The sequence below is a fragment of the Lycorma delicatula genome, chromosome 2 (assembly GCF_047948215.1).
Source record: "Lycorma delicatula isolate Av1 chromosome 2, ASM4794821v1, whole genome shotgun sequence".
NCBI lineage: Eukaryota > Metazoa > Arthropoda > Insecta > Hemiptera > Fulgoridae > Lycorma > Lycorma delicatula.
This window is the reverse complement of record NC_134456.1, coordinates 184189133-184202883: the sequence shown is the minus strand read 5'-3', so window position 1 is coordinate 184202883 and position 13751 is coordinate 184189133. Positions and strand designations below refer to the sequence as shown.

Below are 13751 nucleotides of genomic sequence, written 5' to 3'. Positions count from 1 at the left end.
CTTTAATTTACATCTATAATTACTTCTGGAAAAACTATAATGATATTAATTAATAATATAACTGTTTATCCCTAAAATGTATGTAAGACAATATTTCTTAAAAATGCGTTACGTTACAGTAATTGTATTAGTATTTCCGTGTGCGAAAATCACCCATGAGAAACCATTCAGATCAAGAAATAATGATTAAAAAATTAATATCTCTAACCGTAACGATGTTTGATTAACAGCCAATTCTGTGATAAATAGAATCAAGGTGTTATTTACCCAGGTATCATTTACATTTCGGTGAGCCTAATGACGATGACAAAGGAAATTTATTTTACCCTCACTGTCTATCAAGTGTGGCTGGAAATAGAATTCTGTTTATAATTTTGTGTATGGCAATATTTATTTTGAATCACATTTTTATTTTGTCTTTACTTTTTTTATATTTCATACGAGTTGAAATCAATAATGATGGATTATTATTTTTTTAATTTACTCTCTGAAGGATATATTTTAACTAAAGATTTTACGGTGTATTGGTAACCGTAAAAAATAACTTATAATTCAATTTTTTTTAATAGGTGCATAAAAAAAACGAAGAGAGTTATTGATTTTTATTAAATTAATATTCAGCACATTTGAAGTATTCAAATATTTTACGTTCTATGCTTTTAAATTATCTATTTTTTCTTGTTTTTTTTGGACATGAAAAATTAATATTACTGCTTTATTACTGCCTTCCCTATTGAGAGGTGACAGCGTACATTATTATTTCAGAAAATGTATTTTCTTTTTAAAATGTCTTTCTTACATTTGTGACGGATGTAAAGGATTTGATGTGAAAACCTCACTAATTACAGTCGCTTTCTGTGAAAGTATTGGATTCATTAATAAACCAATTTTTCTAGATAATCGATTGGAAGAGTCACTTTTATTACTCAATATCACTTTCTTCGGTTCATTTGTCAAGTTAACTTAATAACAGGTAAATATTCGGTTCAGTGAAGAAGAAAACGATGACGACAGTTTTTTTTTTTTTTATAATACTCGTTATTCTTGGAAATGTCTGTGAACTTTTTTAAATGCCTTGTGTAATGTGTTAGGTCGTTTGCAACGGTTAGATTATGACATTCTAAATATATAAAAAAATTTGCCATTAACTTTTCACTTCATCAATTCCTCTTAAAACAATATGATATTTTTTTTTTTACAATAACATTTTTTTTACGAAACGACTTTTTATTTAATTTAAAAAAAGATAACTACGGTAAAGTTAATTTAGTGTAATGATATGATGTATGAAACAGATGTAAAGTTATTTATTATTTTAGTTAAATTCCTACATGTTACCATTGTAAAATATGATTTTTTTCTAATAACCGATCGGGAGCTTTCAATTAGTACGTTCTAAGCTTATCTTATGAGGGGGAAATATTACGAACAGTTTAATGACACGTTCGTTATCTCGTGAGTTGCGCACGCACATTTTTATCAGTTTTGAACGTAAAATATAGTAGAGTACGAAATGCTGTTTGTATGTACATATATATGTATACCTACTACACACACGAATCCTTGATTAATGGCAACCATTCGTTTCCATACCTATATAGTATAAACAATATATATTCAGAACCTGTGACATAACACTTTTCGATTATACGTTATATGAATTCTACAGCTTTTTTTCAGATGTACACGTGTAATGTATGCGGTCGGTTGACTGATAGGCTGCTACGGGAAATACGGCATTTAGAAATAATGTTTGATATTGTATCTATCCATACATGTAGCTAATCTTAGGGATTTATTGTCAGTCGACCTGACAAAATTGCAGTAAAGTTATAATGGATCTGGTCGTAACCGTTTAATTTCACTCATTGTGAACAAAAGCAAAACAAATCTTTGACATGTCATTGTTATTATTATTATGACTAAAGAAATAAATATAATTTAACCTCCATATTTTTAATAATAATAATAACACCCTTAAACATATAATGTAAATAATAATATCGATATTAAAACTTTTATAAGATATAAACACCATGACGAAAATTTGTATTGTTGTCTATGCGTAATATTTAATTCAGATTCTCAACAAGTTTTGTTTAAAAGTTGTTTGTGTAATTACTCATTTAACAAAGTACGTCAAACACAAAAAAAATAACATGTGTTTAACACATATTTATTGGTTTTTACTCCTGATTTCTCAAAATCTACTGCAGATACGGTTCTGGGACCTATTTTCCGGATCAAAACCATAAGGAATCATTTAGTGTGCTCAGTAATTAACCTCGTAAAAATTTTACTACGACCTCATTTCATCGGGGTAGCTGAAATCCGAGGGAAATTTTTCACTAACCGTAACTTGCAAATGAAGCATTATAAGTCATATGTTTATATGAACTTTTTCCATTATTTTCACGAGTAGAATAGGTATGAAAGTCCCGGAAGAACTTCGTAATACATTCATATATATATATATATATATGAATGTATATATAATGTGAATTAAAGTGAACAAAAGTTACCACTTTTAACATTTATTTTTGTATGAATAATTATTCGGAATTTTTACAGATTTGTAATTAACCTTCTTCTGGTTAATAGTCAAAAACACCGTAAGTAACACACATTATACTGCTTTTACATATGAGAATCTTAATTTAAGGCGAATATGAGTACGAATAAAAATTTGCGTTAGGACTTGAAGACTCGATTTACATAAATGTTCAGCCTCATTATTCATTATATTATGTTACACAATACGTGACAGAAAAAATAACTTAGCAAAGCGTGATAGAACGTTATTTCTCCAGTTTTCAATTGTATGACTGCATTTCTATTGTAAAAACTAAAAATTCTATTTACAAAAAAAAAAAAATTTCATGACTGCATTATTTTTTTAAAGGCTTATCCGCAACGAAATAATTCCAATAAGGCTTTGAAATTTTGATGAGGGTATAGTTAAACGTCCATTTTTTAAATATTTTGCTAACTATAAATATACATTTACTATTTTCTTCTTTTTTTTTTTCATTTAATTTGGATAAAAATGATGAAGAATATGGATATTGAATATTCATTAAAAAATTGCCAAATTTTCATGGTTTTAAAAATATAAACTAAACGACTTTTTATTTAAATGAGTTCTTAATAAAGTAAGACAATATAAAATAATAGATTGTAGCTATGTGTGTAATACATACACTGTTTTATTTATATGTAATACATTATAGCACGATTACAATTGTTTACAGCAATTTATTAAAAAATAATCACAGTTTAAACCCTGATTTTTTTAAATATCTTAACTATATAGTCTACAAACACACAACAATCGATTAATATTTTACGAAATACGATTCATAAATTGATAAAACATTTAAAAATTTATGATTATACATATACAGAATATATTAGAGCTTAGTAATTTAGTTAGGATAAGTTTGAATGTTAGTTTAGAGATATCATATTCTGTGTTGTGTTTAAAATTTTATAAAGTTATAAATAATAAACGAAAGTGAGAATAAAATCCAAGACAAAGATTAAAAAAGAATTGACGTGCGGTAGCTACGTCGTCGGCAATTCCATAGTGGTCTGTTGGTTTGAAGATAGAAGATCTGGTCGGTGATGTTTAACACTTAACATGTAGTCGAGTCGGTCGACTTCGTATATGAATAAAACGAGGTGACCGATGTTATATTGTTACCTGTCTGGCGTCGTCACTGTATGTTTCACGTAATCAAGCCGGAGTAGTAATCAGAAGGTGATATATTGCTCTCAGGTGACATAAATCACCTGCCAGCGTGTCGACGCTTTCATTATACTCTTATAAGAGGATTTACTTTCTGAGTTCGAATTATGAGAGGCTCACCGCACCACACAAGCTGCTTGAAGAAAGGTACTATAATATAATATGAAACAGACAGCCAAAGTATCCGTCTTTTTTTTAATATTCACAGTTTTTGTTCAGGACGATGTCACTATCCTCCTCTAACGAGCTTTATAAGCTACTTTTATATAAAAATGACAAGTGTGACAGTCATCTTCCTACATGTGGTTTTACATTTAAAAAAAAGTATATATATATATATATATATATATACATAAAACAATAATAAAATAAAATGAACACACACGTATAGATTTACAGCCTTACACACTTAAAAAATGCATATAAATATGATTACCATAACAAGTTTAAATTTATTTAATTTAAAAATATAACTACATTATTAATAAAATTAAATTAAGACAAATAAAGCCGGATGTTTACATAAATAAACACCAATCATGGGGGAAAAAAAATCAGCGCTCAAGTGGATTTTTACTACATTAGACTATTAAACACCAACGTAAATGTGCAGAGAAGGACGACTTCTATATAAAAATGTCAAAAAATATCATTAGTTTGAGTGTTTCCACTAACCATATTTTAAAAAATTTATTATTTGTTAAAAAAAAAAAAATCGTATATGTAGCTTCCAAAAGTGGATTTTATTAATAAATTTATATAAAAACGGGGCTTCTATGTTATTTTGAATACAAATCGCAATCTTTGGATTTTGATATCCAATAAAATTATAATCTATCAGATGTTGATGATAAGAAAGAACCTGTTTTGTTTTTTAAAGTATCCTATTTAAAAGCGAAATAATTGAAAGTGAAAATTTGTAAATAAAGTAATCTATAATACAAAAAAGAACCTGTTATTGAATTATATTAATAAAAAGGCACAATTTGATAAGTTTGGTAATTTAGGTCTCTTACTTCTCCTAAAACAGAAACACGTCTAATTACGTTAATACTAAACGAGATTTAGCTGTTTAGAAAAAAACTTATCAAAATGTGCCTTTTTATTAATATAATTCAATAACAGGACCCATTATTATATAAGAGACCCAAATTACCAAATTGCCACTACATTTGTATGTAATTTAGGTATCTAACATTGTAGATGATAAAGATAGAAGTCGATACAAATAATGATACTCAGCAAAAGCAAGCGTCTAATAGTAGGATTACAAGCGAAAGCGAAGAAGAGAATTGTTTTTTTACATATTCTTCATCTCTACATCGAATGTACAGTTAAAAGCTCACAGAAATTCAGATTATATCCAACTCTAAAAGTGACACCTTCAATCTGATACCCCACAAGGATTGACTCTACATACATCATTGCTATCAGAGAAAGCAACTTTGATTAGTATCTGCTGTACCTCGGATGCTCTACGTGTGCCAATCATAAGAAAACGGAAAATGTAAAGATACAAATAACATACTACCCATTTTTGTGAGTAACAATACATTATATATACTCTCTTTTCTAAGTAGAAAAGCACTTTAATATTAGGCTTATCGGACAGATACCGGAAAATCAATAGGCTCCCTGCCCTATAAAATTAAATCAAATTTGCACTAGGTCTCCAGAACCCGCACCATTACCGCGAACCAAACGATACTTATCTATGTTCACAGAACATAAAGTTCAGAAAAATTAACCAATGGTACAAAAAAGAAGTGGATGGTAAAAAAAGGACGGTGTCCTTTCATGCAGGAATCACTCACTACATGAATCTATTACAGCCTCACCCAGAGAAAGTTAGAAGGCTACTTACTTACTGATGATAGACGCCTATCCTCCCACAATCCCGCGTGAAATCATTCATTTCTACCTACAGTGAAAATAGCATAATATTAATCATTGGTTTTGCATTGACCAAGTCAGATGTATTGTACGTTGAAAACCATACAGTAAAGAATTCTTTTGGCACTATAAAGAAAATCGCATGCCATATAAAATGTCTAATAAGTATTCTTTTAAGTTTGAAGTAATCATCTAATTCATTCGATTCAGACACAAACAAATATATTCAGACATGCAGTTTAACGTTTCTTTTTTCTCAGCTGGTTCGTAAAAGTAAAACCGAAGTTAAAAAATAACAATCAATACATCCATAGGTGTTATTTAATGTTTTGGAAAATCAAATAATCAAAATTATCATGTGAGGAAATAATCACTGTTAAATCCAAAAATTTTTCAAATTTACTTCATCGTATGTACGCTGTTTCAGATACGTAAGCTTCTTATTCATTTCTACGCATTATTATCGTGTTGTAGCATTTTAATCTAAGTAAAAGTTTTTTCATTGGTTTATATATTAATTAGCTAATTAAGATACAATTACCTAATTTTCTAATTCGTAATTATATTAAATTTGTAGAAAGTTTATTAATTATTATTATTTTATTAAATATTTTAAAAAAATTAAAAAAATTTTTTTTTTCTTTTGTTACAGGCGAATGTTTCCAACACTTAGGGTATCATTTAACGAATTAAGGCCAGAACAGAGGTATGCAGTTCTAATGGATATCGTCCCAGTAGATAATAAAAGGTACAGATACGCTTATCATAGATCGTCGTGGCTGGTTGCGGGAAAAGCTGATCCACCAGCACCAAGTAGACTATATATGCATCCAGATTCACCATTCACAGGAGAACAACTTAGAAAACAAGTTGTCTCCTTTGAAAAAGTTAAACTTACAAACAACGAAATGGATAAAAATGGCCAGGTATTTATTTTTTATTAATATTTATAGTTATAGAAATTTTTCCCAAAAATAAATGAAAATACGTTGAAATATAATCCTTCTCAAAACTAGGAATGATGTTTTGAGGTTTTTAAAAACCAATATTTAAAAATAAATTGACGCGATCATTGCTAGTGTTTCTTATATTTACACAGAATTTACCTCACCAACCTTGACAAAATATTAAAAATTATTTTAATCGTTCTTGGTTTCGTTGAAAATAATTACCACACAGATAAATTCTTACAGTGCATTAGTGATACAAAAAGATAAAAACATTTCCACTTGGTAAAACCTCATTTAGAAAAAAAATTTTAATTCAAAGGTGAAACTAAAACCGATAGAAAAATTAAAAAAGAAACAAAATTTTAAATTCAAATTTTTTTTTCATAGTTTTCCAACATTTTCAAATTGTGTTTATAATTTTATTTTTCAAACTAAATAGACAAGAATTAAAGGACAAGTTAAGAACTTTTAAACTGCATTGTTTAGAGGTTATATACCTTTCTTTAAGATAAAACCAAAATAGAAGATATATGACCGTAGCAAAAATTTATTTTTTAAATTAAATTTTTATGTTTTTGAATTCAAGAAACAGTTAAACTTTGAGAGAAGCTACATTTTAATATGTAGAATTCGTAGCGCAGATTGTCAAATCCTTCGTAAGATCTAAAAAAATATTTTATTCGGTAAGTGCACTGATAAGATACGTTGCCTGTATTGATCGTGTAGGGACATCCGTCGCTACAAAAAAAAGGTTTAGTAAAAATACTTAGTAAAAGTATTATTACCTAGATAATAGTATTATCTAGGTTCTAATACTATCTAATATTATCTAGTATACCAAGGTATACTGAGTAGTATACCTAGGTAATAGTACTTTTACTAAGCATTTTTCCGGCCTCCGTGGCGCGAGTGGTAGCGTTTTGGCCTTTCATACGGAGGTCCTGGGTTCGAATACCGTTTAGACACGGCATTTTTACACCCTAAAATATTAATATTTAATCTTCATCCTTTAAAATAATACCTAACGATGGTTCCGAAGGCTAAAAAAAAAAGAAGTTTTACTAAACCACGAGTAGTAAAATGAGTTATACAGCAATTAATTTGTACAACCGAAAAAAAAGCTGTGTTAAAACCTAGACATGAGCAGCATCATAAAACACAGAAAAACATAATTACGAAAAAATAATTATGATCTGAATTATAATTATAAATATAAAATCAGTGGAGGATAAAATGAAAAATTTTTAAATTTGAATGCATAAACTCATCTTATTTGTACATGAAAAATGAAGATGCATAAAATCAGATCTATTTAATTACGAAAGCTTTTTAATTTAAATTTAGACTGACCCTTAGAATATTTACTTATCATTCCAGTCTGTTCTCCTTTCTGCATCATTTCAGTTTCTTTATATTGTACTTTTACAAGAATATTTTTTGAAACATTTTCTCCACTCTGCTTAAAATTATTAGCATGTACGTTCATAATTATACTAATTTTTTGTTATACATTTATAATTTCAGTTTTTTATTTTACAACAAAAACAAACATGTGTCAAAAGAAATGAATGAAATATATAATTTATACAGTAAAATATATTTCATTGCAATCCTTTTATTTAACGGCTATCTACTGACAGGACGGTACGCCGTGGGTCATGAATAATATATCTTGTGATTAATATTAAAAATATATCGTAGTTGCTTTTTCTACGATGTATTTAATACATATAAAAATGACATCAGAGCACACACGAACTGAAAAAAAAACACAAACGACTGAAATCTAGCGTACGTAATACGTTACCATAAGTTACATAGTTTTTAGACATAAAGCCTGGATTGGGAAATTTTTAATACTGATATAATTGCACCTTTATTGTATGTTAATCAAGGTGGAAGCACACGCACGCAGGCACGTAAAACTACTCTCCTAAGTAGCACATAAAATTACTCTTCTTGTCTAGAACGCATTATTTCTTTTTTGTAGAAATATGCAGAATTGTAATAAACGTAATACATTTTTATAAATATTCCGTTCAAATAGAAATATTCTTCCTAAAAGATTAAATAGTTCTGTCATTTATTTAGCGATAGAATCAAAATAGTTGAGTTTAGTTACACTTTAGCAATTCAGAAAATATAAATAGAATCAGACGATACACTTTGCATCATATTGATCTCAGGCAAGATTAAATTCCCAAAAGAAAAACTTGTTTTCATCCTCAAGGGAATCTTTAATATCGACATCGGTCACCAGGTGCCGTTGTCTCTGCGGGTGTCATCCCTGCTCGTGTTATCCCCAGATGTCTACCGGAATAGTACAGACGTACTTTTTTTTATTCTTCCGCCTCTTTATACGAAAACATATTTTTACATATATTTGTTCATGTTCAGATAGATGAGTTATTGCTCCTTGTTTGCGACTTGCTGCACTGCAGCTGTAGGCTTATTGTTTATGCTCTTCTTTTTTTTCACTTCCCCTTTTGTTTCTTCTACTTTTATTTCTATACTTCATCTTATTTCGTTTGAATGTTTACTACTTTTTTCTCGTTGTACTCTTACAATATTTATTCTTTTCAATTTACCATCATTTGTTAAACTATTACAATTAATATTTTGTAATTTTTTGCCATATATTTTTAAATATTCCCTCAAAAATGTCTAAAAGTAATTATTTAATAAATAATTTTTTTTAAATTTAAAATAAATATTATTTGACCTTTCTTATTAAAGAAAAATATTAGTGATTTCTCAATAAAAGCTTGAAATTCAAGCACGGCATGGAAATCTTGATTTAGGAAAATGTGAGCGATAGATGATAGAAAAAAGTCGACTTAAATTTGTCGGAAAAGACCATAAAAAATTTAGAATGAGGTGAAAATTTAAGAACTAAGTTAAGGTTAACCTTATTAACTATTGAAAACGTCAGTAAATTCTGACATAAAATGCTGTTAACCAACATAGTATAAAAAAAAAATGCTTGTACTTTAAAACAATTGTTACGAGAATTTAATAAACATTACAAATAAAATTGATTTATACAAAAATTCAGACGTGAATCAATTATTTTATATAATTACATTTCACGACAGCTGGAATACTGAATAGAATAAACGTACAGTATGAATACCTTCCGTGAGAGCCGATACCTAATCGTATTATTATATATGCTAATTATAAATTAACAGTTCCTGGTTTTGTAATCTAGGATTTATAATACTAGTACACAAACTATTACATAACAAAAACTGATGAAACGTACATAGTGGTACGTTTTAACAAATGATATTATAGAAACTTTGGGATTTTCTATAACTGATTCGCTTTGAAATAGCAGACTTTTTAAGGATATTCAATTAAATATTCGGCTTCAGTACTTAAAAATGGAACAAGAACAAAGCATTAACATATCAGTACAGTTTACATATGTAGATAATGCAATAACTTAAGGAAAAGCAACATGGTATAAATTACTGGCGTTATAAAACAAATGCTCTGTCTCAAAATCAATAAAAATAAAACAAAGAATTTTTGTATTGAGATATATTTACGCATCATGCGAAATATATTTTTTAATTTTAATAAAATATTACAATTTTAATCCATGAATATTTAAGTTTGAAAAAAATTGTAAAATATTTCTTCTTCATTTACATTTGTATTTTTATTATTATTTGTATTTTATTTCACAATCAATTTGCATTTAATTTCCATCTGAGTGACCGAAAATATCTATTCAAAAACATCATGAAACAAACATAAAAAGTTTTACTTTTTTTTAAAAATTATTAAAAAATAATGTAGCTTAAAGCCAAAATTAACTGAATTTTTAATTATTCCTGCGTAGCTGTCATATTTTTATATATACAAGGCACTCAGGGCATTCGTCCGACCGTCTAGCCGGGGGGCTCCGCTCCTTGGACCCCGACGCGTTCGTAACCTTCATGGTAGAGACAATATTAAATACTTTACAGAGATTCATTAAAGAACAAATAATTAGTCATTTTAATAGAGCTAGGCCCTCGATCTAAAGCTTAAACCCTTTCCTGGGATAACACAAATGTATCCTGAAAACTTGAAACCAATCGGTCTGTTGGTTCTCGCGTGATGCTGTTGCAAACAAACAAACAGACAAAGTTTCGCATTTATATTTTTATATAAGATTTAACGCCGTAGACTTGAAAATATAAACCGTAAGATTGATTACATTCATTTTTACACTTTTAGATAATCATTGGTAGATAGATTCGTATGACAGTTCGTAAGTCTTCTCATATGTGCAGCTTTGTTATTCAGGGATCTTAGATGCGTCCTCCCGTGTTCGTGTTGTAAGTTTTCCTTTCTTTCTTTTTATATCTACCCTCCGGAACCACCGTGGGGTATGACTTCAGAGGATGAATGAGAATATGTATGAATATAAATGAAGTGTAGTGTTGAACAGTCTCAGGTCGACCGTTTCTGAGATGTGCGGTTAATTGAAACCCAACCACCAAAGAACACCGCTATCCACGATCTAGTATTCAAATCCGTATAAAAGTAACTGCCTTTATTAGGATTTGAACCTTAGAACTCTAGACTTCAGCTGATTTGCGATCACGAGTTCACCACTAGACCAGCCCGGTGGGTTGTTGTAAATTACCTAGAGCTGGATAACCACACCAGGATGGGATTAATCCTCAAAGCCATTTTGATGTGTACTTTTAGTTAATTAAGCTAATTATATAAAGTATTACTAACTCATATTTTAATAATAATGTTTGTGGTTTTTATTTAATTGGATGTGATATTTGATACCCGTTATGATCCGCTAAGTGCTCAAATATATGCGGTTATATTAGAAAATAAAACCTTTTTTCGTGTAAATCCTTGACCAATTTCATCTTTTCATAGAGTACGCACATGTTCAATTAAAAATTAATTAAAATATAATCTCTTTGTTGAAATTTTATTTAATTATTCAAAACAGGCTAGCCTTTACATATGCTATATGTAAATTAAAGGAGGTGTTATAATGTAAAAAAATGAATTAACTGTATTGCACTTTTTAATTATTGCATTAACATTTTCATTATAATACATAATTCCTTATTAAATATATAGTAGGCCTTATATATATATATATATATATATATATATATATATATATATATATATATATATACACACACACACACAGATATGTAGGCCTTTGAAATGGAGATTAAATATTCAAAATTTTAATTATTAAATAACCATATTAGGATGATAAATGAATATTAATTAATCAAAACATAAAAAAAAACACCATGGTTATTTGCATCAAAAATATATATATAGGGGAGTGCTCAGAAGGGTTAGGGCCAATTTAATATAACAAAACATTGTTTATAGTAACATATATATGGTAATAGATATGTTTCCATAATCGAGTTCATTTATTAAAAATATGTAAATTTACTGATAACGTTTGATAATAGTAAATTCTGTTTTTATTTATTTTTTCTAATGATAAGGAAAATGAATGATTTATCGTACTTTTATTATTATATTAATAATTTACATCGAAACACGTAATTAAAAATGGAAAAGGGTTTATAAAACGGATGATATTAACCTATATGAATGCGTGCATTTTGAATCTGCACGGTGGTTTGACAAATGCAACCGCGTTATCGTGCATGACATTAATTATTAATAGCAACGCGCCAGTCGGTGGTAGGTGGAACTAACTTTACCGGGGCGATAATTCACGTTCACAACAACTAACCGGCTGTAGAATGTGCAAAAAGAGAAATTAGATGACAGCCAACGCTTCACTGCTGGTTATTGGGTTACCGCATCCCCTTGTTACTGCTCTCGCTAACTGACTCGTTCGTTACCCGATATACCACATACAAATTAAAAATGAATCGATGAAATTCGAATCCGACAATTCAAATTGAACCGAACATTAGAGCCAAGGGATTTGACTACGAATGAGTTAGCTAGCTTAAAAATCTCTTTTGCAAGCATTAACAGTTACACCTAAATCTAAAATTCACTAACATTGTGAATATTCATTATTCTTCAATATTTTTTTTTTAATTAAAAAACAAAAAGAACTCGAAAATCCATTATAAAACAGATTAAATTCTATATGAAACTGTTTCATTGTTTTTTTGTTTTATAATTTGTTTTGCAGATGAAAATAACTTTAGGTAAATATAATGTAAAAATTAAATAACTTGATATGATATATAAAATATATAAAATTATATATATAATGACAATATGTACAGTAAGTAATACATGGCCAAAAACATTGTTTCTTTAATTAAAAATTAATGAAAATGGACTTAAACAACATCATATCCTATAATCAGATATATATACAAAGCAGAATGTTTGAGAGTTTGTTTATCTATCCGTCTGTCTGCCTGCCTGCCTTGGTATATGGTATACAGCTCATATCTGCCACATAGCCGATGAAATTATTATAGAGCACCATGACAACTGAAACAGGTTGTAGAGTTTTCCTCGTCAAAAGTCTGTCCACTTTATTTACCACAGTTACTACCATTCTGTCTTTTGCAATTTAGATTCTTTTTCAGGTTTCTGTAAAGCCTGAATACCTTAATTGTTATTGATTGATATTATTCTCACAACCATTAGGGTAACGAACAATGTAGGGATCCAGGTGGTGGAGTCTTCTGGCCAGAATAGTATGGCAAGCAAAGCAAGTTCTGTGGCTTCGGGTTCAGCCCTGGGGAGATCCTGGGTCAGTCCTAGGACTCGCCTGGTCGACCTGAGTACCGGTTATTCAGAGGTTTCCCCGTTGGGTAGTATGTATGTAAATTAATTCAAAAATCTAGTTGATAAAAACCAAATTAAAATTGTCAGAATTTGAAATTTTGTCTATAATTTTATTTACTCGTACATCAATGAGAAAATATAATAATATTATTTGATATGATAAAAAGCCAAACCACAATGTAAATATTGGCTACAACATTTTTTTAAACATTTATTACATTACTAAAAAAAAATAATAATAATAGCAATGAATTACAGATGTTTATTTGAATTATGAGTAAATGACTTGTTTATGTAATTAGTCAACTACTTGTTTAAATGGAATCATATTTTCCTTACTTCGTAAACTATAAAGACATATCTGCAATCATAATTTGAACTTTTTA

At 28.8% G+C, this 13751-nt stretch overlaps 1 protein-coding gene and 1 long non-coding RNA gene across 2 annotated transcripts in view; one reads left to right on the top strand and one right to left on the bottom strand.

Annotated features, from left to right (window-relative positions):
• Nucleotides 1-13751, bottom strand: part of LOC142319494 (uncharacterized) — a 493718-nt gene that overhangs the window by 402338 nt on the left and 77629 nt on the right. The window lies entirely within an intron of this gene.
• The window catches only part of LOC142319493 (T-box transcription factor TBX20-like), a 264934-nt gene that overhangs the window by 188876 nt on the left and 62307 nt on the right, over nt 1-13751 (top strand). The window contains exon 3 of the mRNA XM_075356826.1: nt 6294-6567. Coding sequence (XP_075212941.1) covers nt 6294-6567 — 274 coding nt within the window. The remainder of the gene's footprint in view (nt 1-6293; nt 6568-13751) is intronic.